Source organism: Bos taurus, chromosome Y (assembly GCF_002263795.3).
Source record: "Bos taurus isolate L1 Dominette 01449 registration number 42190680 breed Hereford chromosome Y, ARS-UCD2.0, whole genome shotgun sequence".
Lineage (NCBI taxonomy): Eukaryota > Metazoa > Chordata > Mammalia > Artiodactyla > Bovidae > Bos > Bos taurus.
The window spans coordinates 18408881-18434571 of NC_082638.1; the positions used below are offsets into that span (position 1 = coordinate 18408881).

Consider the following 25691-nt stretch of genomic DNA (forward strand, 5'->3'; position numbering starts at 1 on the left):
TGGATTGGGGAAGCCCAGCTTTGGGTCTTTCCAGGAATTAAAGGGGACCAGGAAGTGGTGGAATCCCTCCCCAACTCACCTGTTCTCTTGGCCTGGTCCTTGTTAGGGATGTGGTGGCCAGGCTTGCCTGCTCTGTGTTCACTTGTGGGCACACTCTCCATTTAGGTTCTGTCTTCTGTCTTTTAAAATTTATTTTATTGAAGTATAGGTGATGTAGAAGGGTGTATTAATTTCGACGGTACAAGACAATGATTCAGTTATATACACGCATACTTTTTCATATTCCTTTCCATTATGGCTTACCACAGGATATTGATTGTCGTTCCCTGTGCTACACAGGAGGACCTTGTTGTTTATTTTACGTATAAGAGTTTGCACCTGGTAATCCCAGATTCCCAAAGCGTCCCGTCCACCACCCCAGCCCTCCTCTCTACTTCTCTCTTAATTTGCCGAGTGCTTTCATGCTCACTGTCTAATCCGGGCAAGTAAAGCTTGCTGTCGGATGAGGGTGCTCTGGAGTGATGTGCAGGTTCATGTCTGGAGAACCCGGGGAGTGAAAATCACCACCAGAATTGCAGCTCTCTGGGGAGTCCCTTCTGCTCCCTGCTGGGGCCTAGAACAGGAGTTGCTAGACAGCTGTAGAATGAAAGCGGGTTTTTGAGTGAACACCTAATGTCTTTTGAGAGAAAGCCTAATGTCTCATTGGGCTTCATATCAGTAACACTTTTGTTTAGTGTGGACAATTTGTAAGGTCTTTATTGAATTTGTTGTAATATTGCTGTACTTTCCTTCTTTCAAAACGTTTTGGTGTCGTTGACTACAAGGCTTGGGGAATCTTATCTCCCTGAGTAGGGAATCAAAACCGTACCCCCCACATTGGAAGGCTAGGTCTCAACCAGTGGGGTTTCAGGGACGTCCTCACACCCATGTTACAGATGAGCACACTGAGATCTGGCCAGGTCAAACAGGTTGTCCGGGGTCACATAATCCGTGAATGTCTAATTGGCATTTGAATGGTAGCAGCCAGGATCTAGAATCCCCGCTTGACCTGCCTTAGAGCTCGCTTGTGAATTCACACCAGGCCGGCTGACCACGGCTGTCCGCTGTCCCCAGACTGATTGTTCTTACATGTGGCTTTTTAAAGCAACCCTGCTCAAGAGTGAGTGTGGCTAAAGAGGAAACATCCAGGTCTTGGGGTTAGGGCTCTTAGTTAGTACTTCTGTCCCCCCATTTTGCATAAAAGACCAGGTTTTATCCAGTCTCAGAGTTTCAGAACATTCAGGGTTCCCCTTTCAGGTGTGGTCACATGCTCAAGGTTTTTGACTTACCTGTTCATCACCTTGAACAAGGATTGACTTCCTGTTTTCATTGACAGTGACTTCATACCTCAAGCATGAAAATCACTTTATGTATGAAATAGAAAATTCCATATTTTGTGTAGGAAAATCGAGGCCAATTCTTTCAGTTGTTACATATACAGTGTTCTGTAACTCATAACGCAAGTCAGCACACAGATTTTCAAATGAGAAAGATGAAAAATTCCGTATTTCGTGTTACCTTGTTTATGCCCAATTCAATGTGAAATACCAGAATTTCATATTTCGCGGGGAAAAGCTCCGTGCCTGGAGTTTCAAATGCCGACGTAGAGAAACCCATATTCAAGGCAGGAAAATCGGTGCCCGGATGTTCATTCATTAAATACAGAGAACTGCATGTTTCATGTAGTAAAATCACGACCCAGATTCTCCTACATGAAATATAAACAGTTCATTAGCTCATGGACTAAGTCTCTGCCACGATGTTCTTACAGAGGAAAGATAAAGACATGTAAGGAAATCCGTACTCAACAGAGGAAAAATCAGTGCCCCGGATTACATACGTAAAGTCATCAAAATTCCGTATTTTGTGTGCTAAAATCAGTGGCCTGATGTTCCTAAGTTTAATACACGACATTCCAGATTTCATGTGCAAAAGTCAGCACCCAGGTTTTCATACGGGAAATACACAGAATTCCAAATTTCATGCCGGCAAATAACACGTGCACCCATGATTCATATAACATATAGAGAATTCCATTTCCCTTTTGGGAAGTTTGTGGTGAGATTTTCACAGGTGAAACAGAGAGAATGCCACATTTCTTGGCAGAAAACTTAATGCATGTATTCTTTCGGGAAATAACGAGTTCCGCGCTTCACGTAAAAGACTGTTGCCCACGTGTCCAAATGTGACACAAACCTGGACTTCTCTGTGTAGAGAGAGATTTAGAGATGAAACATCTCTCAATCCGGAGATGCTAAGAACAGTGTCCCGCTAAGAGCCATGACTCACCAGTGCCAGAGGAATTGAAGTCTGCCCATTTATTGTACAGAGGCGCTTTCAAAGTAGCTCTGTTCTCATCCAGCCCCCAGGTGAGAACACACGCCAGCCTACCCCATCAGCCCAGGCCTGTGGGACTGGGACAGGTGAGAGGATCAACCTAGGACACCCTTTTAAGGAGTGATGTTTCAAACTGGCAAAGGCTGCACATAGCAGCGCTAAGTGCTGCTACAGTTCCCAAACCTTAGAGAAAAGGGCAAGCTGTGTTCATATGGCTGGTCATGTCGGGGAAAGAATGCTCCTTCACCTGAGGACAGAAAACCCTTTGTGGCCGGGTGTCCTAAGGGCTGTGCGTAGCCCCTCTTCTGTGCCGGGGAGTCTGGCCCACTCTGGCTCTGCTCCTTAGCATCCTCCCTGACTTGCCTCAGGTGCTTTTGGCCTGCCTCTCCTTTCTCCTCAGGGATCCGTGTTTACACTTACATGCCTGTTTACATGTACAGCTTGCTCCGTGGGTGAGATCCCTGGGCTTTCCTCCAGGGCTTTTCTCCAGTGTTTCTGCCGCCCCAAGATCGTCGTACTTTACACAAGCTCTTTCATGTTTTCAGTGTGCATTCTTCCATCCCCCAGCCAGGCCAGTTCAGAGAGTTCACACACACATTTTGCCCAGCGCACATGTGTTTGCACGCACGTGCACGCACACACACACTCATACACACACTCACACACTCACACACCAACAATTCTGAAAAGCAACTTGCACACATGCGGAACTTTGGTTTACTGATCCAGGATAATGGACTTTGGTAAGCACCACTCTTTTTTTTTTTTTTTTGCCCCGGTTGATGTTTTCACTCGGTAATTGATCAAGTCAGTGTCCTCTTCTACTTCTATGGTATATCGTGGAAGGTGAATGGGAATGGCTCATGAGTGGGACTGATATCCAAAGAGGTTGGCAGGGTTGGAAGTCCTCACTGTGGACAGCGGAGTGACCTGTGCCTGTGTTCTCTACTCCTGTTGCCTTGGACTGGTTCACCGTGCCAGTCGGGTTGGTGTGATTCCATTCCCTGGGCTTTCCTTCCAGAAACGACACAGAAATAGCAAGGGACTTTGAACTTGAAATTGATCTCGCACCGCCTTTTCCCTAGGCTATAGAAGGTCACTGAGGACAAGAACTCTTTCACAACTTTCTCTGTACAGAAAGGCAAGCCCCAATTCCTATCACCTGGGGGATGATTTACTGACAATCATGAAGAAATTCTGCATGGGCAATGCCAGTTGAATGATCAACACAAGGACACATGGGTAGGGGTAAACGTTAGTGTATTTCAACCGTGCGGCGCTGTTTATAGAACACTTAACAAGTCAACCCCAAACCGTTCCTGACAGAGAAAAACAAAAACATTTCCTGACATATGCATTCCTGCAACATCTTTGCCCTCTGTGATCCTAATCAATATTCTCCCTGCAATGAGTGATATTCCTGCACGTCAGGCATTACTGTAAGTGTGTGGGTATTCTTGTTTCCACATGTGGGTCACTGTTAACTATTCCTGTGATAAAGCATTTCTTGATGTGCACAAATATCATGGAAGTCTTTCAAAAAGTCACAATTCAAGATGTTGGAAGCATTTGATCCAGGAAGGAAAGAATAGGTCCAATTCACATGCAGTCTAACAAAGATACGCAAACTTAACCAAAGAAGGAGTAAATACGAGCAACACCACGCATGTAGGTTGAATAGGGACGTGCAAGAACTCAGACAGATATGGCAGCAGAGCTGTGCATAATGGCACAAGCATGGGTGCAACATGAAAGAGGACAGGAGGCATAGGCAGACCCACAGGAAGAAACATCAACTCACATTCATGGGCAAACACAATGGAGACACCCAGTCTTCATTCTAAACAGAGGAAAACATGAACACATCCAGGGCACAGGAAGCAAATGCAGCTCAGGCTGGTTGAGCCAGAATGCGCGTGAATTCATCACTAAACCGGCGAGTCTCACACGCATCGATATTCGGCGGAAGAAAACCTCACACGACACATCCAAGTGTGCAGTCAACTCTAAGAGCACCTAGCCTTTAGGGCCCAAGTGAAAGCCCTAGAGAGCCTGGGACACAAGTCACGGCAAGTCTCCAGAGGATGACCATCCAGTCAACGAAGACTATCTCTGCACTCCACTCGAGGACAGGTTAGAGCTAATGCCAACCCTGGTCCTGAAGCACTGGCAGGAAATATTAGGCACTGGGGGACCCTGTCCTAAACTGTTCTTGTCTTTAACTTCTTTGCAATGCCTTACGGAAACTTCTGAATGTGGGTAAATGCCATGCAGTCCCTAGAATGAGCCCAGTCTAAGGTCCCGAAAACCATGCCCCAGTATGCCATCTCACACCCGCTGTCGAGTTATCACACCATAGTTTCTGCTCTGTTTTGTTTTGAACTAGGACTGGGAAAGACAGGTACCAGCCTGCCGGAGCCCCACGGATTCTTGGACGTTGACAGATTCAGAAAGTAAGAAGACATGTTTCCAGTGTCTCCTGGGCTGCTTGTTCAGAAAGCACCCAGAGACGGCCAAGCCTTGCCTTCTAGCGCTGTAGATGCGTCTCTGGAGAAGGGGCAAAGCTGGGGTGTACATGGTCAAATGCAAAAGCTGGCCCTGGGCAGGAGATCTCATGCAGGGCACCGTGAAGAGGACATCCATAAAACCTGTGAACTTTACCCTTTGCCCTCAAAAGAGATGCTGCTTCAGGGAGAAAAGTTGTAGAGTGAGAACTTCATGCGAGACAGAACTTCATGTGGGACATCACCCTCAGGCATGCCCACGGTGGAGCCCTTCTATCTGGGATGAGAGGACAACAGTGGGGGGACAGACGCTGAACTCTGCCTACTCCATTTGTGCCAGTCTGTCTTTTGCTCAATCCAGAGGTGGACGCGATTCCAGAAAGCAGTCATCTACTTCAGAAGGACCACCCTAAGTGCCGACCAGTCCCTCAGTGAGCTCCATGTGCTCCAGCTGTTCCCACTGGCCCTTGGCCCACACAGTAGTGGCAAAGCCCTAGATGAAGGACAGCTCCTTTGTGGTTGAAAACATTCTGTGCTGAGCCATTCCACAAGGAAGAGAAACTGTCACCAGAGGGCTGGTGAGAAAAAATGCTTTTTCTACAGCTTGGCCTGACAGAGGGCCTTGGGCAAAGACCTTAAGCCTTCCTGGAAAAAGGGATATTGACCCCTGAGCTGCAGCAGCAGCAGCAGCAGCAGCAGCATGGGACACAGACCACATGGCTGCATAGGCTCACCCTAACAGCCTCTTTCCCCTCACTTCTGCCCCTGGACACGCTATACCGAAGCTGAGTTCTTGGAAAAAATAACAGAGTTCACATGAGCTCTAACATCTACGACGGGATCTGTTTTCCTTTATCTGATTCCTTGCAATTTCTCTTTTCCCCTGGTCACCTTTGCCAGAAACTAGTATCCTCACTGCCTTCCCACCCCTCACTTTCTCCCTAGGCCACAGCCCCCCTCCATATACCTTATACACAATGCCCTAAGATGTTACCTGGAACCCTAGCTCTGGGAAGCAGACTCTCAGCAAAGCTGACCGTGCACTCATATACACACTCATACACACGTGGCCTTCGAGGTTCATAGCGAGTTCAATGATAAGGCTTTTCCTTTGTTCTGTACCCTTATTAAAGTGTCTGATGATAGGCAACAGAGAAGATACCTGGGCCACCACCTTCCAACAGAATTGCATTCCACTGTTTCAATCTCTGGCCCTTGTTCACCAGACCCTTTCCACGAACAGCCACATTTCCCTTGTAAAATTGCCAGACCCACAGTCAATAGGCCCCTCATCCTCCTTCTCCGTCCTCCCCAACCCCCACCCCACAGGAAGAACGTCACCCCCTGACACAACCCCAACATACGACTTAGCCCCCTCTATGAATCTCCACAGACTGGTAATTCCCACGCGGTGAACTGACACTCGTACATGCAGCTGAAGTGTTTGTCCTGAGGACCTGCCCAAACAATACACGCACGCATGCAGCTGATGCTTTTTATTTTTCCTTTGCAGTGAATTCAGGGTTACTGGTGTCTCACTGTCGATCCACTTCAGCACCAGACCACTCTTCACTACTTTCCCGTCCAAGAGAACTATGCTGGCCATTGGTCTTCACGTGAAGCAGCTTCTTCGGTTTTCTGTTTTAGGTGAAGGGGGGCACGCCATCGTTAAGTGTCTCAAAAGCTGGGGGGATCGGGTTCCTTTCAAAACAGAGAGACAGAGATATGTACACTTACCCTCCCCGGAAACTCTAAAGACAGCTTGATTCTTTCAAGTCAGTTCCCAGGGGGGTGTGTCTGTGGACGTTTACATGCCCTAGAAGCACAGAGTAAAAAACAGGTATCCCAGTCTTCAGCGTAGAACTATTTACAATAGCTAGGACGTGGAAGCAGCCTACGTGTCCATCAGCAGATGAAGGGATAAGGAAGTTGGAGTACACATACACAGCGGTGTCTTACACAGCACTAACATGGAACGCGTCCATGTCAGTTCTAATGAGATGGAATGAACGTGGAGCCTACTATACCGCGTGAAGTAAGTCAGAAAGAGAAAGACAAACACTGTCCGTTCACACAAATATATGGAGTTGAGGACCTTGTACGTGGTGCTGAACATCCAACATGCAGGGCAGCAAAGAAGTAACAGACATATAAAGAACAGACTTTGGCCTCAGTGGGAGGTGGTGACGGTGGGTCAATGTGAGAGAGTAGCCCCAAAACGTTTACATTAGCTTATGCACAACAGATGATCAGTGCGAGTTTGACGCGTGCAGCAAGGCAACCAAAGTCATGTTGGGGGCAACCCAGACAGCCAGGCAGGGGAGGTCGGTGGGTGGCGGGTTCGGCATTTGGGGGGACACGTGTATCCCTATCGGTGATTCATGTTGGCCCATGTACAGCAAAACCTGTCACGGTATTGTAAAGTCATAATCCTCCAGTTAAAATAAATAAAAGAGGATTCTCCATAATCCTGCAGAGTGGTCAGTATGCTCAGAATGAGGGTGGCAGGAAAAAGATGCAAACGCAAATTAAAAACCAAAACGAGTGTGGTGATCAGAATCGAATCAAATGATGGGTCACTGGGGGAACCGCCTTGCACAAAGGAGACTCACAGGCCTTTTTGGAAATGGGACTTCATGAGGAAGAGCAGGTGGGTCCCAATTTAAGAGCAGCCTGAGGCTGGACTTGTTGGCCATGGAATGACGGTTCAGCCATGTGCAGCTGCCTCAGATATAAACTGCAGTGGCTTTGGCCTGTCCAGGCCACTTCATCCACCTCAAGCTTCTCTACTTAGAACCTGTTCTTCACCCCAGTTCTCTACCCTTGCTGTCCCTTGCTGATTCCCTCATGCCCTGGTGTCACTCTGTACTCCACGGAGTCTCACTGTCTTCACAAGTGGAATAAATGACCCAAGTTTTTGACAACACTTATGCCAGTGCTCGGCCCCTGGGCGCCTCACCTCTCGTCCTCCTGGTACCTTTTGTGGTGCAGCCTTCCTCCTCACATAGTACTGCAAAGGATTGGGCCACAGATCCCTTATGATGATCTGCCAGGGAAATGAGCAAGGTCAGCACAGGCCTGGCCAGACCATGAGCCCTCCCGTGCACGGCCAACAACTCCGACATAAGTCACCAGTTCTGGCCCAGTGGCCACGTGGGACCCCACCTCAGCAATCCAGTCAGATCCTGTGAAATTGTGGTCAAAGAACCAGTTGAAGAAGTTAACGCTGCTGTCGTGGTGCCTGCGCCTGTATGCCTTCCATTCAAAGCCCTGGTGCCACTGAACTGGAGTGGAACGAGATGCGTGGTATCCTGCAGGAAAAGCAGTTTGGGAGAAAGACCTAAATCACTTTTCGATTCAACCTAGACTTTTCTGCCCCCAACCACCGGGCCACCGCCCGCCACCCCTACCCACCCCCGCCCCCACCCAAGATCCAGGGAGCAGCTTCTCACCAGTGACCTTCATCAGGTACTCCTTGACAATCACTTCATTCTGGAAATACCTATTCCTCCGAAAGGACAATGTGATCTTGCAGTGATGAGTGGGATGCCTGAATTCCTCCACCTGCCAGGACAAAGTGTGCGGGGTGGGGTGGGTGTGAAACCTCTTTACAGAAGAGCTGTCCTTTCCTGTGTTAGGGATAGACCATGCCCTCTCCCCTCCCCAGTCACCTCCCCTCCACAATCATCAGTGTCCCCTGCCTGACCTCCAAGTTGGTCATGAAGTGAAGCATGTCTGCATCTTGCTTGCTCATCAAAACTGACATTTGGGGGTGGTTCATAAACTGCTTTAGGTCAAGGAGCCTCTAGATGCTAGAGGTAAAAGTGCTGGGAGAACAAAGCTAGCCTAAAGAGTAGAATGGCCCTCCCTGTTTGACTTCAACTTGCTACTGGTTAACTCGTCACATTTCGGTTCACGCGGGGCTATATGAATGCCGCACAAGGTCCAAGGCTGTGCCCATGAATGCCCTACCACGAGGAGGTTCTCTTCCTAACCGGATAAGCTTCATCTCAGCCCCTTGAAAGTTAGCTTACTTCGGGAAAACAAGCACTCCTAGCTAGAACCCGTAGGACCACTTACACTTCCCCACCCCTCCCCCATTCCAGACAAGCCTTCTCTCCGAAGAGACCCTGGTGCTAATGACAATTCTGATAGGGACCTCTCAAAGTATAGCCCAACTATCAATTTGGGCTAGCCAGAACAGCAAGGACATCACACCTACGATCAGGAACAGATATGCAGGACGGTAACCAATACCCACCATCCAGAAAAGTAAATACGGTACCAGAACTGCCAGATCTGTAAACTGTTCCTGCCATAGCCCGGCTTAAACAAACAAACAAACAAACACAAAACTCACAAGCACCACACCAAGGGATACAACTTCGACCCAGAAGCCACGGATGCCCTGGATGATGGCGCTTCTGTGCTCTAGATGCACCTTCCGCCGCTGACTGGTCTTATGTTTCAGGCGAGCATGCGCCCTTTCGGCTTTCTTATTCACGGGCTCCAGCTCCAGCTGCAGGGCCGCCAGCGCCTCCAGTGCAGGCCGGTCACTCAGGGCTCCGGGCCTTGGATGGTCGTGGACATGCTCCTCCGAGGACACCTGCTCCTGCTCCTCGTATGCCACCACCTCCACCTCCTCCATGACGTCCAACACCAGCAGCTGGAACTCCTGCCCGAGTCCCGCCACCTCTCCCTCCTCCACAGCCGTACCTTCCTCCACTGCCTCCACCCAGAAGAGGGCGGCCTCCTCGCCTGGCGCACCACCTGCGGCCTGCATCGCCTCTGCCGCCCCCACCGGACTGGAAGGCCCCAGGGCCCCTCCCTCATGAAGACCCGGGCTCACAACTAAGATCCAGGATCCCGGAGTGCTGCCGCCTTCCTCTGGCCCCGTCTCACTCTCCATGGTATTCTCGCCGAAGCCCGGAACTGCAAACAAGCTGGACGCTAGAGCACGGCAGACGGCCCTCACGGGCCGCCCGCCGGCCGCAGTCTACGTGGTCCTACTCCCGACCGGTTACTGGGCAAGAGCCAGGGAACGGCGAAAGGGAGAGACGCATGCGCAGAACCCTCTGCCACCAGGCCCGCCTACTATGGCGACGGGAAGGGGCTGAACTCTCTACCCTGACCTCCTGACCTCATCCCAGAACCAATCAAATGGAGTCTAAAGCGGTTCGCTCCTTGGACACGCCCCTTGGAATCCTGGGCCCTCTGCCAGCCTGTGACAGGCGGCTAATGTCGGCCCAGCGCAAAGAGGGCGTGTCCTGGCAAGCCTTTTGCCTGCCTAGCAGTGCAGCCGCGCCCGAGCAGCGACTGGGAGAGCCAGGGCCACCTGAAGCTGCAACAGTCCTCAAGCTTGAAGTTGCCCCTGGGGCAGCCCGCTCGTGTGCTCAGGGACCCACTCAGGAAGACAGGGTTCCTGGGTACCTCAGGGACAGAGTTGCTCTCCTCCGATCCAAACCGCAAGCCACGGGGTGGGGGTGGGGGGAGTAGGAGGGAGGCGGGCAGGGTAGGGGGTTTGGGGGAGGAGTGCGCGGTGGAGGGGGATGGGGAAGCGGGGCGGGGGCCCGGGTGGGGGCGGGCTTACGCCGACCTCACCCATGTGCACCTGCTGCAGAGTCACGGCTAAACTTGTGCCTTAGGCTTGAGCAGTTGTCAGGAATGCAGCCCTCCTCTGAGGAAGAGGCAGAGCACTTTCCTCGGCTAGCTGTCCAAGCCCCACGTTGCAGCCCCAAGCCCAACCAGCCTGGAGCCCCTGGCCTACGGTCTGTCAGCCCTCGGCCTTTCCCCCGGCCCGTGGCTTAGGGCAGGCGCCCACGTAGCTAAGGATGTGCGCCTGCAGATGCACTTGCCAGAGGCACAGAGCTATTCCTGCAAGTGTTTCAAGTGGACCAAAGTGCTCCTCCTGACCATTAGTTACTCCTACGTCCGGGCCGCCTAGCTCAGGTGGGCACACTCAGGTTAAGTGCCTGGACAGTTTCCACTGCTCACGCTCTTTCTCCTAGGACGTCTGCTGTTTCACACTGAGCACCTACCTCCCTTAGTCCTGACACACTCACAGACCCACCACACCCCACCTCCCTCCCCACACACACACACAAACATGTGACACAAGTACACACATGCGTGCAACACACAGAGCCACAAATGCCAACAGGTGTTTCAGAGACTGAAGAACCAGTGGATCGCATGAAATGCATAGATGTCTTTATTTCTAACGGGAAAATGTTCATTCTGATCTTCAGATGTGAAATATAGAGAAGTCCATCTTCCATGAGAGAGAATCATGCCTAGATTTGGATACAGGAAATATAGAGAACTCCTTATTTCATGGTGGACAGTCCTTGATTTATGCATGAGAAATACAAGGAGTTAAGTATTTCACGAAGAAACAGTGGTGCCCAGAATTTCATTTATGAAATAGAGATAATTCCAATTCCATATTGGTTCGCCAGATCTTAATTTCACACTTCATGTCAGTAAACTTTCATTGAGATCTTCATATACGAAATGTATACAATTTCAGGATTCAAGAAGGGAATTGTAGGCTCAACTTTTCATATGTAAAATATATAGAATTCCCCACTCATGTAGGAAAACGTGTGCACAGATATACGTCTGGGAGACACAAGATTCCACATATGATGAAGAAAATGATGCAAGTCGATTTTCATACATGAAATACCGATTTCCTATTTCAGGTAGAAACCTCTGCACCCATGTTCTCACATGTGAAAGAAGGACAATTGCATATTTTATGCAGAAAAATCATCTTTCTGGTTTTCATCTGCATGAATCAGGGAATGCAGAGCAAGTGCTCTGGAGCAATCCCGAAGAATAGCGTAGGCAGGGATGTGGGAGCGGCTCCAGGATAGCTGGGACCCCTGTGTACTTATGGCTTATTAATGTTGATGCATGGCAGAAGCCATTACAATATTGTATCATAATTAACCCCCAGTTAAATTTAATAAAAAGAAAAAGTGAAAGAAGAAAGGGACTCGACTGCTCTGTGGTGGCCTAAATGGGAAGGAAATCCAAAATTGACGGGATACACGTACAGCTAAAACTTGATTCACGCACAGCAGAAACCAAAGAAACACTGTAACGTGACTATGGCCCCAAAATAATGGTTGGAAGTACATCACATGTCAAGTATAATTCCGGCAGTGAAAAAATAAATGGTAGCCCCGTTTGCAGTACATGTTCTTGAGGAGAGTATGCTGAGTTAAATACTTGAGTTCGAGGAAGATGAAGGCTTTTACATCACACGACATTGTCACGTTGAAAGCCCTGCGTTATAGAAAGAGAGTAGGATGTGGTCATCGGGCCAGTGGAAATGGCCCCCGATGGTCCACGTTACCATCTTTTAGTCACAGGTTGACTCAGCTCATCCAGGAAGACACTGTAGAAGAGGCAGGATGGAAAACGGAGCTGCAGGCCTCAGCCCAAGACCATTAGGGAAGTTCGCAAACCCAACACCACCAACAGAAAGCCTCTCAGCTGAATGCACTGAGAGAGATATCAAAGCCTTCCCACAGGGCCTTCCAGGCCCTTGGGCCTTGGGCTGGGTAATGAACTGTGGTGCTTGGACAAGCGTGAGGAAAGGCTGTGTCTTGCAGAGTCCCGGAGGCCTTGCTGGAGCCACTCAGCGGCCTGGCCCAGGTTTCAAAGCAACGGCCACCGTGTCCCATGCCCACCTCCATGTCCGAATGGTTGTGGCAATGTCCATGGGCCACAGTCTACAGGACCGAGCTCCCCATTTGGGTAGACGGAGGAGGCTGAGGGTCAGCTGCGTGCTGGGTACCTGGCTCCCTCATGGCAGGTGGCCGGGCAGTGTGTGGGGGCCTTGGTAAGAGGAGGGCACAGAGAACTGAGACCTGCCTCTTCCAGCTGGGACTACCAGGCTATACGGGGACCCCCTTCTCGCAACCAGGACCTTGGAGGGTGAAAGTCAATCTGGGGAATCTCCTTTCAGGGGATAGGGAATCATACTTGTTTCCCTTGAGGATTGCAGGACACAGTTAGCTGGCCACCAGCTCACCTCAAGAACACAAGATGTGACAGCAAGAAGTTTGCACCGGCTAATCACACCCCTCCCTCACGTTTCCTCTATGTGGCCTTTGCTGAAAGCCTTGACGGAGTTTGCCATTTCTCTTTCCACTGGCTTAGGCTTTTATTCTTTTCTAATACAAGCATTTAAAATTATAAGCACGTCTAGATCTGCATCTCACGAATTCTGATACGCTGTGTTTTTATTCTCACTCGTTTAAAGTATTTTCTGCTCACTCTTTGTTATCCTGTACGTTTTTTAAAAAGTTTAGTTTAATTGGAGGTGAGTTACTTGACATTATTGTGGTGCTTTTTGCCGTACGTTCACACGAATCAGCCGTGTACATGCATTCCCCGTCCTGATTCCCACTCCCCATCCCATCCCTCTGGGTCATCCCAGTGCACCAGCCCTGAGCTCCCTGTCTCGTGCATCGAACCTGGCCTGGCGATGTATTTCGTATGTGATAATATACATGTTTCAATGCTATTCTCTCAAACCATCGCACCCTTGCCTTCTCCTACAGAGTCCCGAAATCTGTTCTTTACATCTGTGTCTCTTTTGCTGTCTCGCATATAGGGTCACTGTTAATTCCATCTGTCTCAATTCCATATATATGCGTGGGTTTTTCCTTCTGACTGACTTTTCTCTGCATAAGAGGCTCCACTTGCGTCCAGCTCATTAGAACTGATTCAAATGCATTCTTTTTAAGAGCTGAGTAATATTCTACTGTCTATATCTACCCCGGCTTTCGTCTCCAGTTCGTCTGCCCATGGACATCTAGGCTGCTTCCACGTCCTATCTGTTGTAAAGAGAGCCGCGACGAACACTGGGGCACGAGAGTCTTTTAATTCTGGTTTCTTCGGTGTGTATGCCCAGCAGAGGGATTGCTGGGTTGTATGGCAGTTCTAATTCCAGGTTTTTGAGCAGTCTGTACGTTGTTCCCATAGTGGCTGTGCTAGTTTGAAATTCACACAGACAGTGTGAGAGGGTTTCTTTTTTTCTCTGCCCCCTCTCAAACGTTTATTGTCTGTAGATTTTGGACAGCAGCCATTCTGACCGGCCTGAGATGGTACCTCGTTGTGGTTTCGATTTGCGGTTCCCTGATAGTAAGGGATGTTGCGCATCTTTTCCTGTGTTTGATAGCCATCTGTATTTCTTTTTTGGAAAAATGTCTGTTTACTTCTTTGGCCCATGATTATTATTATTTTTTTATTTTGGCCTGGGTCGCCTACTTTTCTGGAATTGAGTGCAGGAGTTGCTTGTATATTTTTTAGATTAATTCTGTACGAGTTGCTTCATTTGCTATTATTTGCCCCCATTCTGAATTCTGTCTTTTCACTTTGCTTGTAGTTTCCTTCGTTGAGCATAAGCTTTTAAGTTTAAGTAGGTCCCATTTGTTTTAGTTTTGCTTTTATTCCCATTATTCTGGGAGGTTCGCCAGAGAGGATCCTACTGTGCTTTACACCAGAGAGTGTTTTGCCTAAATTTTCCTCCAGCAGTGTAATCGTTTGCGGTCTCATGTTTAGATCTTCGATCCATTTTGAGTTTATATTTTGTGTGCGGTGTTAGCAAGTGTTGTAGTTTCATTCTTTTATGCGTGGTTGCCCAGTTTTCCCAGCGCCCTTTGCTGAAGAGATTGTCTATTCTGCATTGTACATCCTCGTCTGCTTTGTCAAAGATAAGGTGTCCGTAGGTGCGGATATGTATCTCTGGGCTTTCTCTTTTGTTCCATTGACTTATGTTTCTGTCTTTGTGCCAGTACCATACTGCATTGATGACGGTGGCTTTGTAGTATAGCTTGAAGTTAGGCAGGCTGATTCCTGCAGTTTCATTCTTCTTTGATAGATTTTAGTCCACTATTTACTATTGCAGGAGGGCCAAATGCCCAGCATGAACTGACACCAACACCAATGTGTACACAAGGAACTGGGGTTTTAAAGGGAGAATTTGGGAATAGGCAAGGGGAATCATGGGAAGTCTATAGAGTCAGAAAATGACAGTTTGACAGAACGTGCGCAGGGGGTGTTGGTCCATGCGGAATATCTGGGTTTGCTAACCCTGTTACCTCTTAAAGGCGGGCTTTCTGCCCTCCCGTAGAGACTGGGCAACGGGCCCTATCCTTAAGTGTTGAGTGGAGCACATAGTCACTTCTATTGGCAGCCTTGAGTTTTCGTAGGTGGGGACTTTAAAGGGGTGGGGGTCATCCAAGGCATGCAGCCTTGAGCTGTTGGAAACTTAAAGACCCAGGTGCAGGCCTTACTGAGAAAGGGCTCCGTGGAGCCTTGCTCAAATTTGGCTAAGGTGAGAGTCGTTTTCCCTTGAAAGCAGAGAAACTCGAAGAGTGTGGATTGGGCCCTGCTCCCACCGCCGCTTGGAGCTGGGACAGCCTTCCCCAGGCGGTGGGGAGACCAAGCACATTTGCTTTTTCAGGTGTCCAGCAGAACGAGATCACACAGAAGCCATCAACCTCCACCATCACCCTGGTGACCAACACGGATTCGTCGCCCCTGGTCCCCAGCTCAGGACCCACGAGCACCCTTGCATCTTCGGTCAGCGCGCCCATCGCCACCGCTTCAGCTGATGTCGCTGCAGGCACCGCCGAGTACGCTAGCAGAGTGAGTGCCCGTGGTTGGATTGGGGAAGCCCAGCTTTGGGTCTTTCCAGGAATTAAAGGGGACCAGGAAGTGGTGGAATCCCTCCCCAACTCACCTGTTCTCTTGGCCTGGTCCTTGTTAGGGATGTGGTGGCCAGGCTTGCCTGCTCTGTGTTCACTTGTGGGCACACTCTCCATTTAGGTTCTGTCTTCTGTCTTTTAAAATTTATTTTATTGAAGTATAGGTGATGTAGAAGGGTGTATTAATTTCGACGGTACAAGACAATGATTCAGTTATATACACGCATACTTTTTCATATTCCTTTCCATTATGGCTTACCACAGGATATTGATTGTCGTTCCCTGTGCTACACAGGAGGACCTTGTTGTTTATTTTACGTATAAGAGTTTGCACCTGGTAATCCCAGATTCCCAAAGCGTCCCGTCCACCACCCCAGCCCTCCTCTCTACTTCTCTCTTAATTTGCCGAGTGCTTTCATGCTCACTGTCTAATCCGGGCAAGTAAAGCTTGCTGTCGGATGAGGGTGCTCTGGAGTGATGTGCAGGTTCATGTCTGGAGAACCCGGGGAGTGAAAATCACCACCAGAATTGCAGCTCTCTGGGGAGTCCCTTCTGCTCCCTGCTGGGGCCTAGAACAGGAGTTGCTAGACAGCTGTAGAATGAAAGCGGGTTTTTGAGTGAACACCTAATGTCTTTTGAGAGAAAGCCTAATGTCTCATTGGGCTTCATATCAGTAACACTTTTGTTTAGTGTGGACAATTTGTAAGGTCTTTATTGAATTTGTTGTAATATTGCTGTACTTTCCTTCTTTCAAAACGTTTTGGTGTCGTTGACTACAAGGCTTGGGGAATCTTATCTCCCTGAGTAGGGAATCAAAACCGTACCCCCCACATTGGAAGGCTAGGTCTCAACCAGTGGGGTTTCAGGGACGTCCTCACTCCCATGTTACAGATGAGCACACTGAGATCTGGCCAGGTCAAACAGGTTGTCCGGGGTCACATAATCCGTGAATGTCTAATTGGCATTTTGAATGGTAGCAGCCAGGATCTAGAATCCCCACTTGACCTGCCTTAGAGCTTGCTTGTGAATTCACACCAGGCCGGCTGACCACGGCTGTCCGCTGTCCCCAGACTGATTGTTCTTACATGTGGCTTTTTAAAGCAACCCTGCTCAAGAGTGAGTGTGGCTAAAGAGGAAACATCCAGGTCTTGGGGTTAGGGCTCTTAGTTAGTACTTCTGTCCCCCCATTTTGCATAAAAGACCAGGTTTTATCCAGTCTCAGAGTTTCAGAACATTCAGGGTTCCCCTTTCAGGTGTGGTCACATGCTCAAGGTTTTTGACTTACCTGTTCATCACCTTGAACAAGGATTGACTTCGTGTTTTCATTGACAGTGACTTCATACCTCAAGCGTGAAAATCACTTTATGTATGAAATAGAAAATTCCATATTTTGTGTAGGAAAATCGAGGCCAATTCTTTCAGTTGTTACATATACAGTGTTCTGTAACTCATAACGCAAGTCAGCACACAGATTTTCAAATGAGAAAGATGAAAAATTCCGTATTTCGTGTTACCTTGTTTATGCCCAATTCAACGTGAAATACCAGAATTTCATATTTCGCGGGGAAAAGCTCCGTGCCTGGAGTTTCAAATGCCGACATAGAGAAACCCATATTCAAGGCAGGAAAATCGGTGCCCGGATGTTCATTCATTAGGAAAATCGGTGCCTGGATGTTCATTCATTAAATACAGAGAACTGCATGTTTCATGTAGGAAAATCACGACCCAGATTCTCCTACATGAAATATAAACAGTTCATTAGCTCATGGACTAAGTCTCTGCCACGATTTTCTTACAGAGGAAAGATAAAGACATGTAAGGAAATCCGTACTCAACAGAGGAAAAATCAGTGCCCCGGATTACATACGTAAAGTCATCAAAATTCCGTATTTTGTGTGCTAAAATCAGTGGCCTGATGTTCCTAAGTTTAATACACGACATTCCAGATTTCATGTGCAAAAGTCAGCACCCAGGTTTTCATACGGGAAATACACAGAATTCCAAATTTCATGCCGGCAAATAACACGTGCACCCATGATTCATATAACATATAGAGAATTCCATTTCCCTTTTGGGAAGTTTGTGGTGAGATTTTCACAGGTGAAACAGAGAGAATGCCACATTTCTTGGCAGAAAACTTAATGCATGTATTCTTTCGGGAAATAACGAGTTCCGCGCTTCACGTAAAAGACTGTTGCCCACGTGTCCAAATGTGACACAAACCTGGACTTCTCTGTGTAGAGAGAGATTTAGAGATGAAACATCTCTCAATCCGGAGATGCTAAGAACAGTGTCCCGCTAAGAGCCATGACTCACCAGTGCCAGAGGAATTGAAGTCTGCCCATTTATTGTACAGAGGCGCTTTCAAAGTAGCTCTGTTCTCATCCAGCCCCCAGGTGAGAACACACGCCAGCCTACCCCATCAGCCCAGGCCTGTGGGACTGGGACAGGTGAGAGGATCAACCTAGGACACCCTTTTAAGGAGTGATGTTTCAAACTGGCAAAGGCTGCACATAGCAGCGCTAAGTGCTGCTACAGTTCCCAAACCTTAGAGAAAAGGGCAAGCTGTGTTCATATGGCTGGTCATGTCGGGGAAAGAATGCTCCTTCACCTGAGGACAGAAAACCCTTTGTGGCCGGGTGTCCTAAGGGCTGTGCGTAGCCCCTCTTCTGTGCCGGGGAGTCTGGCCCACTCTGGCTCTGCTCCTTAGCATCCTCCCTGACTTGCCTCAGGTGCTTTTGGCCTGCCTCTCCTTTCTCCTCAGGGATCCGTGTTTACACTTACATGCCTGTTTACATGTACAGCTTGCTCCGTGGGTGAGATCCCTGGGCTTTCCTCCAGGGCTTTTCTCCAGTGTTTCTGCCGCCCCAAGATCGTCGTACTTTACACAAGCTCTTTCATGTTTTCAGTGTGCATTCTTCCATCCCCCAGCCAGGCCAGTTCAGAGAGTTCACACACACATTTTGCCCAGCGCACATGTGTTTGCACGCACGTGCACGCACACACACACTCATACACACACTCACACACTCACACACCAACAATTCTGAAAAGCAACTTGCACACATGCGGAACTTTGGTTTACTGATCCAGGATAATGGACTTTGGTAAGCACCACTCTTTTTTTTTTTTTTTTGCCCCGGTTGATGTTTTCACTCGGTAATTGATCAAGTCAGTGTCCTCTTCTACTTCTATGGTATATCGTGGAAGGTGAATGGGAATGGCTCATGAGTGGGACTGATATCCAAAGAGGTTGGCAGGGTTGGAAGTCCTCACTGTGGACAGCGGAGTGACCTGTGCCTGTGTTCTCTACTCCTGTTGCCTTGGACTGGTTCACCGTGCCAGTCGGGTTGGTGTGATTCCATTCCCTGGGCTTTCCTTCCAGAAACGACACAGAAATAGCAAGGGACTTTGAACTTGAAATTGATCTCGCACCGCCTTTTCCCTAGGCTATAGAAGGTCACTGAGGACAAGAACTCTTTCACAACTTTCTCTGTACAGAAAGGCAAGCCCCAATTCCTATCACCTGGGGGATGATTTACTGACAATCATGAAGAAATTCTGCATGGGCAATGCCAGTTGAATGATCAACACAAGGACACATGGGTAGGGGTAAACGTTAGTGTATTTCAACCGTGCGGCGCTGTTTATAGAACACTTAACAAGTCAACCCCAAACCGTTCCTGACAGAGAAAAACAAAAACATTTCCTGACATATGCATTCCTGCAACATCTTTGCCCTCTGTGATCCTAATCAATATTCTCCCTGCAATGAGTGATATTCCTGCACGTCAGGCATTACTGTAAGTGTGTGGGTATTCTTGTTTCCACATGTGGGTCACTGTTAACTATTCCTGTGATAAAGCATTTCTTGATGTGCACAAATATCATGGAAGTCTTTCAAAAAGTCACAATTCAAGATGTTGGAAGCATTTGATCCAGGAAGGAAAGAATAGGTCCAATTCACATGCAGTCTAACAAAGATACGCAAACTTAACCAAAGAAGGAGTAAATACGAGCAACACCACGCATGTAGGTTGAATAGGGACGTGCAAGAACTCAGACAGATATGGCAGCAGAGCTGTGCATAATGGCACAAGCATGGGTGCAACATGAAAGAGGACAGGAGGCATAGGCAGACCCACAGGAAGAAACATCAACTCACATTCATGGGCAAACACAATGGAGACACCCAGTCTTCATTCTAAACAGAGGAAAACATGAACACATCCAGGGCACAGGAAGCAAATGCAGCTCAGGCTGGTTGAGCCAGAATGCGCGTGAATTCATCACTAAACCGGCGAGTCTCACACGCATCGATATTCGGCGGAAGAAAACCTCACACGACACATCCAAGTGTGCAGTCAACTCTAAGAGCACCTAGCCTTTAGGGCCCAAGTGAAAGCCCTAGAGAGCCTGGGACACAAGTCACGGCAAGTCTCCAGAGGATGACCATCCAGTCAACGAAGACTATCTCTGCACTCCACTCGAGGACAGGTTAGAGCTAATGCCAACCCTGGTCCTGAAGCACTGGCAGGAAATATTAGGCACTGGGGGACCCTGTCCTAAACTGTTCTTGTCTTTAACTTCTTTGCAATGCCTTACGGAAACTTCTGAATGTGGGTAAATGCCATGCAGTCCCTAGAATGAGCCCAGTCTAAGGTCCCGAAAACCATGCCCCAGTATGCCATCTCACACCCGCTGTCGAGTTATCACACCATAGTTTCTGCTCTGTTTTGTTTTGAACTAGGACTGGGAAAGACAGGTACCAGCCTGCCGGAGCCCCACGGATTCTTGGACGTTGACAGATTCAGAAAGTAAGAAGACATGTTTCCAGTGTCTCCTGGGCTGCTTGTTCAGAAAGCACCCAGAGACGGCCAAGCCTTGCCTTCTAGCGCTGTAGATGCGTCTCTGGAGAAGGGGCAAAGCTGGGGTGTACATGGTCAAATGCAAAAGCTGGCCCTGGGCAGGAGATCTCATGCAGGGCACCGTGAAGAGGACATCCATAAAACCTGTGAACTTTACCCTTTGCCCTCAAAAGAGATGCTGCTTCAGGGAGAAAAGTTGTAGAGTGAGAACTTCATGCGAGACAGAACTTCATGTGGGACATCACCCTCAGGCATGCCCACGGTGGAGCCCTTCTATCTGGGATGAGAGGACAACAGTGGGGGGACAGACGCTGAACTCTGCCTACTCCATTTGTGCCAGTCTGTCTTTTGCTCAATCCAGAGGTGGACGCGATTCCAGAAAGCAGTCATCTACTTCAGAAGGACCACCCTAAGTGCCGACCAGTCCCTCAGTGAGCTCCATGTGCTCCAGCTGTTCCCACTGGCCCTTGGCCCACACAGTAGTGGCAAAGCCCTAGATGAAGGACAGCTCCTTTGTGGTTGAAAACATTCTGTGCTGAGCCATTCCACAAGGAAGAGAAACTGTCACCAGAGGGCTGGTGAGAAAAAATGCTTTTTCTACAGCTTGGCCTGACAGAGGGCCTTGGGCAAAGACCTTAAGCCTTCCTGGAAAAAGGGATATTGACCCCTGAGCTGCAGCAGCAGCAGCAGCAGCAGCAGCATGGGACACAGACCACATGGCTGCATAGGCTCACCCTAACAGCCTCTTTCCCCTCACTTCTGCCCCTGGACACGCTATACCGAAGCTGAGTTCTTGGAAAAAATAACAGAGTTCACATGAGCTCTAACATCTACGACGGGATCTGTTTTCCTTTATCTGATTCCTTGCAATTTCTCTTTTCCCCTGGTCACCTTTGCCAGAAACTAGTATCCTCACTGCCTTCCCACCCCTCACTTTCTCCCTAGGCCACAGCCCCCCTCCATATACCTTATACACAATGCCCTAAGATGTTACCTGGAACCCTAGCTCTGGGAAGCAGACTCTCAGCAAAGCTGACCGTGCACTCATATACACACTCATACACACGTGGCCTTCGAGGTTCATAGCGAGTTCAATGATAAGGCTTTTCCTTTGTTCTGTACCCTTATTAAAGTGTCTGATGATAGGCAACAGAGAAGATACCTGGGCCACCACCTTCCAACAGAATTGCATTCCACTGTTTCAATCTCTGGCCCTTGTTCACCAGACCCTTTCCACGAACAGCCACATTTCCCTTGTAAAATTGCCAGACCCACAGTCAATAGGCCCCTCATCCTCCTTCTCCGTCCTCCCCAACCCCCACCCCACAGGAAGAACGTCACCCCCTGACACAACCCCAACATACGACTTAGCCCCCTCTATGAATCTCCACAGACTGGTAATTCCCACGCGGTGAACTGACACTCGTACATGCAGCTGAAGTGTTTGTCCTGAGGACCTGCCCAAACAATACACGCACGCATGCAGCTGATGCTTTTTATTTTTCCTTTGCAGTGAATTCAGGGTTACTGGTGTCTCACTGTCGATCCACTTCAGCACCAGACCACTCTTCACTACTTTCCCGTCCAAGAGAACTATGCTGGCCATTGGTCTTCACGTGAAGCAGCTTCTTCGGTTTTCTGTTTTAGGTGAAGGGGGGCACGCCATCGTTAAGTGTCTCAAAAGCTGGGGGGATCGGGTTCCTTTCAAAACAGAGAGACAGAGATATGTACACTTACCCTCCCCGGAAACTCTAAAGACAGCTTGATTCTTTCAAGTCAGTTCCCAGGGGGGTGTGTCTGTGGACGTTTACATGCCCTAGAAGCACAGAGTAAAAAACAGGTATCCCAGTCTTCAGCGTAGAACTATTTACAATAGCTAGGACGTGGAAGCAGCCTACGTGTCCATCAGCAGATGAAGGGATAAGGAAGTTGGAGTACACATACACAGCGGTGTCTTACACAGCACTAACATGGAACGCGTCCATGTCAGTTCTAATGAGATGGAATGAACGTGGAGCCTACTATACCGCGTGAAGTAAGTCAGAAAGAGAAAGACAAACACTGTCCGTTCACACAAATATATGGAGTTGAGGACCTTGTACGTGGTGCTGAACATCCAACATGCAGGGCAGCAAAGAAGTAACAGACATATAAAGAACAGACTTTGGCCTCAGTGGGAGGTGGTGACGGTGGGTCAATGTGAGAGAGTAGCCCCAAAACGTTTACATTAGCTTATGCACAACAGATGATCAGTGCGAGTTTGACGCGTGCAGCAAGGCAACCAAAGTCATGTTGGGGGCAACCCAGACAGCCAGGCAGGGGAGGTCGGTGGGTGGCGGGTTCGGCATTTGGGGGGACACGTGTATCCCTATCGGTGATTCATGTTGGCCCATGTACAGCAAAACCTGTCACGGTATTGTAAAGTCATAATCCTCCAGTTAAAATAAATAAAAGAGGATTCTCCATAATCCTGCAGAGTGGTCAGTATGCTCAGAATGAGGGTGGCAGGAAAAAGATGCAAACGCAAATTAAAAACCAAAACGAGTGTGGTGATCAGAATCGAATCAAATGATGGGTCACTGGGGGAACCGCCTTGCACAAAGGAGACTCACAGGCCTTTTTGGAAATGGGACTTCATGAGGAAGAGCAGGTGGGTCCCAATTTAAGAGCAGCCTGAGGCTGGACTTGTTGGCCATGGAATGACGGTTCAGCCATGTGCAGCTGCCTCAGATATAAACTGCAGTGGCTTTGGCCTGTCCAGGCCACTTCATCCACCTCAAGCTTCTCTACTTAGAACCTGTTCTTCACCCCAGTTCTCTACCCTTGCTGTCCCTTGCTGATTCCCTCATGCCCTGGTGTCACTCTGTACTCCACGGAGTCTCACTGTCTTCACAAGTGGAATAAATGACCCAAGTTTTTGACAACACTTATGCCAGTGCTCGGCCCCTGGGCGCCTCACCTCTCGTCCTCCTGGTACCTTTTGTGGTGCAGCCTTCCTCCTCACATAGTACTGCAAAGGATTGGGCCACAGATCCCTTATGATGATCTGCCAGGGAAATGAGCAAGGTCAGCACAGGCCTGGCCAGACCATGAGCCCTCCCGTGCACGGCCAACAACTCCGACATAAGTCACCAGTTCTGGCCCAGTGGCCACGTGGGACCCCACCTCAGCAATCCAGTCAGATCCTGTGAAATTGTGGTCAAAGAACCAGTTGAAGAAGTTAACGCTGCTGTCGTGGTGCCTGCGCCTGTATGCCTTCCATTCAAAGCCCTGGTGCCACTGAACTGGAGTGGAACGAGATGCGTGGTATCCTGCAGGAAAAGCAGTTTGGGAGAAAGACCTAAATCACTTTTCGATTCAACCTAGACTTTTCTGCCCCCAACCACCGGGCCACCGCCCGCCACCCCTACCCACCCCCGCCCCCACCCAAGATCCAGGGAGCAGCTTCTCACCAGTGACCTTCATCAGGTACTCCTTGACAATCACTTCATTCTGGAAATACCTATTCCTCCGAAAGGACAATGTGATCTTGCAGTGACGAGTGGGATGCCTGAATTCCTCCACCTGCCAGGACAAAGTGTGCGGGGTGGGGTGGGTGTGAAACCTCTTTACAGAAGAGCTGTCCTTTCCTGTGTTAGGGATAGACCATGCCCTCTCCCCTCCCCAGTCACCTCCCCTCCACAATCATCAGTGTCCCCTGCCTGACCTCCAAGTTGGTCATGAAGTGAAGCATGTCTGCATCTTGCTTGCTCATCAAAACTGACATTTGGGGGTGGTTCATAAACTGCTTTAGGTCAAGGAGCCTCTAGATGCTAGAGGTAAAAGTGCTGGAAGAACAAAGCTAGCCTGAAGAGTAGAATGGCCCTCCCTGTTTGACTTCAACTTGCTACTGGTTAACTCGTCACATTTCGGTTCACGCGGGGCTATATGAATGCCGCACAAGGTCCAAGGCTGTGCCCATGAATGCCCTACCACGAGGAGGTGCTCTTCCTAACCGGATAAGCTTCATCTCAGCCCCTTGAAAGTTAGCTTACTTCGGGAAAACAAGCACTCCTAGCTAGAACCCGTACGACCACTTACACTTCCCCACCCCTCCCCCATTCCAGACAAGCCTTCTCTCCGAAGAGACCCTGGTGCTAATGACAATTCTGATAGGGACCTCTCAAAGTATAGCCCAACTATCAATTTGGGCTAGCCAGAACAGCAAGGACATCACACCTACGATCAGGAACAGATATGCAGGACGGTAACCAATACCCACCATCCAGAAAAGTAAATACGGTACCAGAACTGCCAGATCTGTAAACTGTTCCTGCCATAGCCCGGCTTAAACAAACAAACAAACACAAAACTCACAAGCACCACACCAAGGGATACAACTTCGACCCAGAAGCCACGGATGCCCTGGATGATGGCGCTTCTGTGTTCTAGATGCACCTTCCGCCGCTGACTGGTCTTATGTTTCAGGCGAGCATGCGCCCTTTGGGCTTTCTGATTCACGGGCTCCAGCTCCAGCTGCAGGGCCGCCAGCGCCTCCAGTGCAGGCCGGTCACTCAGGGCTCCGGGCCTTGGATGGTCGTGGACATGCTCCTCCGAGGACACCTGCTCCTGCTCCTCGTATGCCACCACCTCCACCTCCTCCATGACGTCCAACACCAGCAGCTGGAACTCCTGCCCGGGTCCCGCCACCTCTCCCTCCTCCACAGCCGCACCTTCCTCCACTGCCTCCACCCAGAAGAGGGCGGCCTCCTCGCCTGGCGCACCACCTGCGGCCTGCATCGCCTCTGCCGCCCACACGGAGCTGGTAGGCCCCAGGGCCCCTCCCTCATGAAGACCCGGGCTCACAACTAAGATCCAGGATCCCGGAGTGCTGCCGCCTTCCTCTGGCCCCGTCTCACTCTCCATGGTATTCTCGCCGAAGCTCGGAACTGCAAACAAGCTGGACGCTAGAGCACGGCAGACGGCCCTCACGGGCCGCCCGCCGGCCGCAGTCTACGTGGTCCTACTCCCGACGGGTTACTGGGCAAGAGCCAGGGAACGGCGAAAGGGAGAGACGCATGCGCAGAACCCTCTGCCACCAGGCCCGCCTACTATGGCGACGGGAAGGGGCTGAACTCTCCACCCTGACCTCCTGACCTCATCCCAGAACCAATCAAATGGAGTCTAAAGCGGTTCGCTCCTTGGACACGCCCCTTGGAATCCTGGGCCCTCTGCCA

At 49.4% G+C, this 25691-nt stretch overlaps 2 protein-coding genes across 3 annotated transcripts; both read right to left on the reverse strand.

Moving 5' to 3' along the window:
• Positions 1-6361: 6361 nt before the first annotated feature.
• Positions 6362-9891, reverse strand: LOC132344488 (testis-specific Y-encoded protein 3-like). The gene is made up of 6 exons (XM_059884102.1): positions 9262-9891; positions 8587-8664; positions 8333-8444; positions 8046-8191; positions 7840-7926; positions 6362-6581 (listed from the first exon to the last, which is right to left on the reverse strand). The coding sequence occupies exons 1-6, from the start codon at positions 9787-9789 to the stop codon at positions 6558-6560; spliced, it is 975 nt and encodes a 324-aa protein (XP_059740085.1). The 5' UTR covers positions 9790-9891; the 3' UTR covers positions 6362-6557.
• Positions 9892-21956: 12065 nt separating this feature from the next.
• On the reverse strand, positions 21957-25391 carry LOC132344489 (testis-specific Y-encoded protein 3-like). 2 transcript variants are annotated; one of them, XM_059884103.1, is made up of 6 exons: positions 24853-25391; positions 24182-24259; positions 23928-24039; positions 23641-23786; positions 23435-23521; positions 21957-22176 (listed from the first exon to the last, which is right to left on the reverse strand). In XM_059884103.1, the coding sequence occupies exons 1-6, from the start codon at positions 25378-25380 to the stop codon at positions 22153-22155; spliced, it is 975 nt and encodes a 324-aa protein (XP_059740086.1). In that variant the 5' UTR covers positions 25381-25391; the 3' UTR covers positions 21957-22152. The 2 variants fall into 2 exon arrangements, with proteins under 2 accessions (XP_059740086.1, XP_059740087.1); XM_059884104.1 differs by lacking the exon at positions 24182-24259 and having other exon boundaries at positions 24832-25391.
• Between the last annotated feature and the right edge of the window lie 300 nt (positions 25392-25691).

Excerpts from the sequence above, each read along its gene's own strand:
- LOC132344488 (XM_059884102.1), bottom strand. The coding sequence starts at position 9,789 with ATGGAGAGTGAGACGGGGCCAGAGGAAGGCGGCAGCACTCCGGGATCC. Across the intron at positions 8,192-8,332 it reads GTACCTGATGAAGGTCACTG|GATACCACGCATCTCGTTCC; the intron begins GTGAGAAGCTGC and ends CTTTTCCTGCAG. Across the intron at positions 6,582-7,839 it reads AGGTACCAGGAGGACGAGAG|GAACCCGATCCCCCCAGCTT; the intron begins GTGAGGCGCCCA and ends CTGTTTTGAAAG.
- LOC132344489 (XM_059884103.1), bottom strand. The coding sequence starts at position 25,380 with ATGGAGAGTGAGACGGGGCCAGAGGAAGGCGGCAGCACTCCGGGATCC. Across the intron at positions 24,260-24,852 it reads GTGGCTTCTGGGTCGAAGTT|TTTATGAACCACCCCCAAAT; the intron begins GTATCCCTTGGT and ends GACCTAAAGCAG. Across the intron at positions 24,040-24,181 it reads ACTTCATGACCAACTTGGAG|GTGGAGGAATTCAGGCATCC; the intron begins GTCAGGCAGGGG and ends TTGTCCTGGCAG.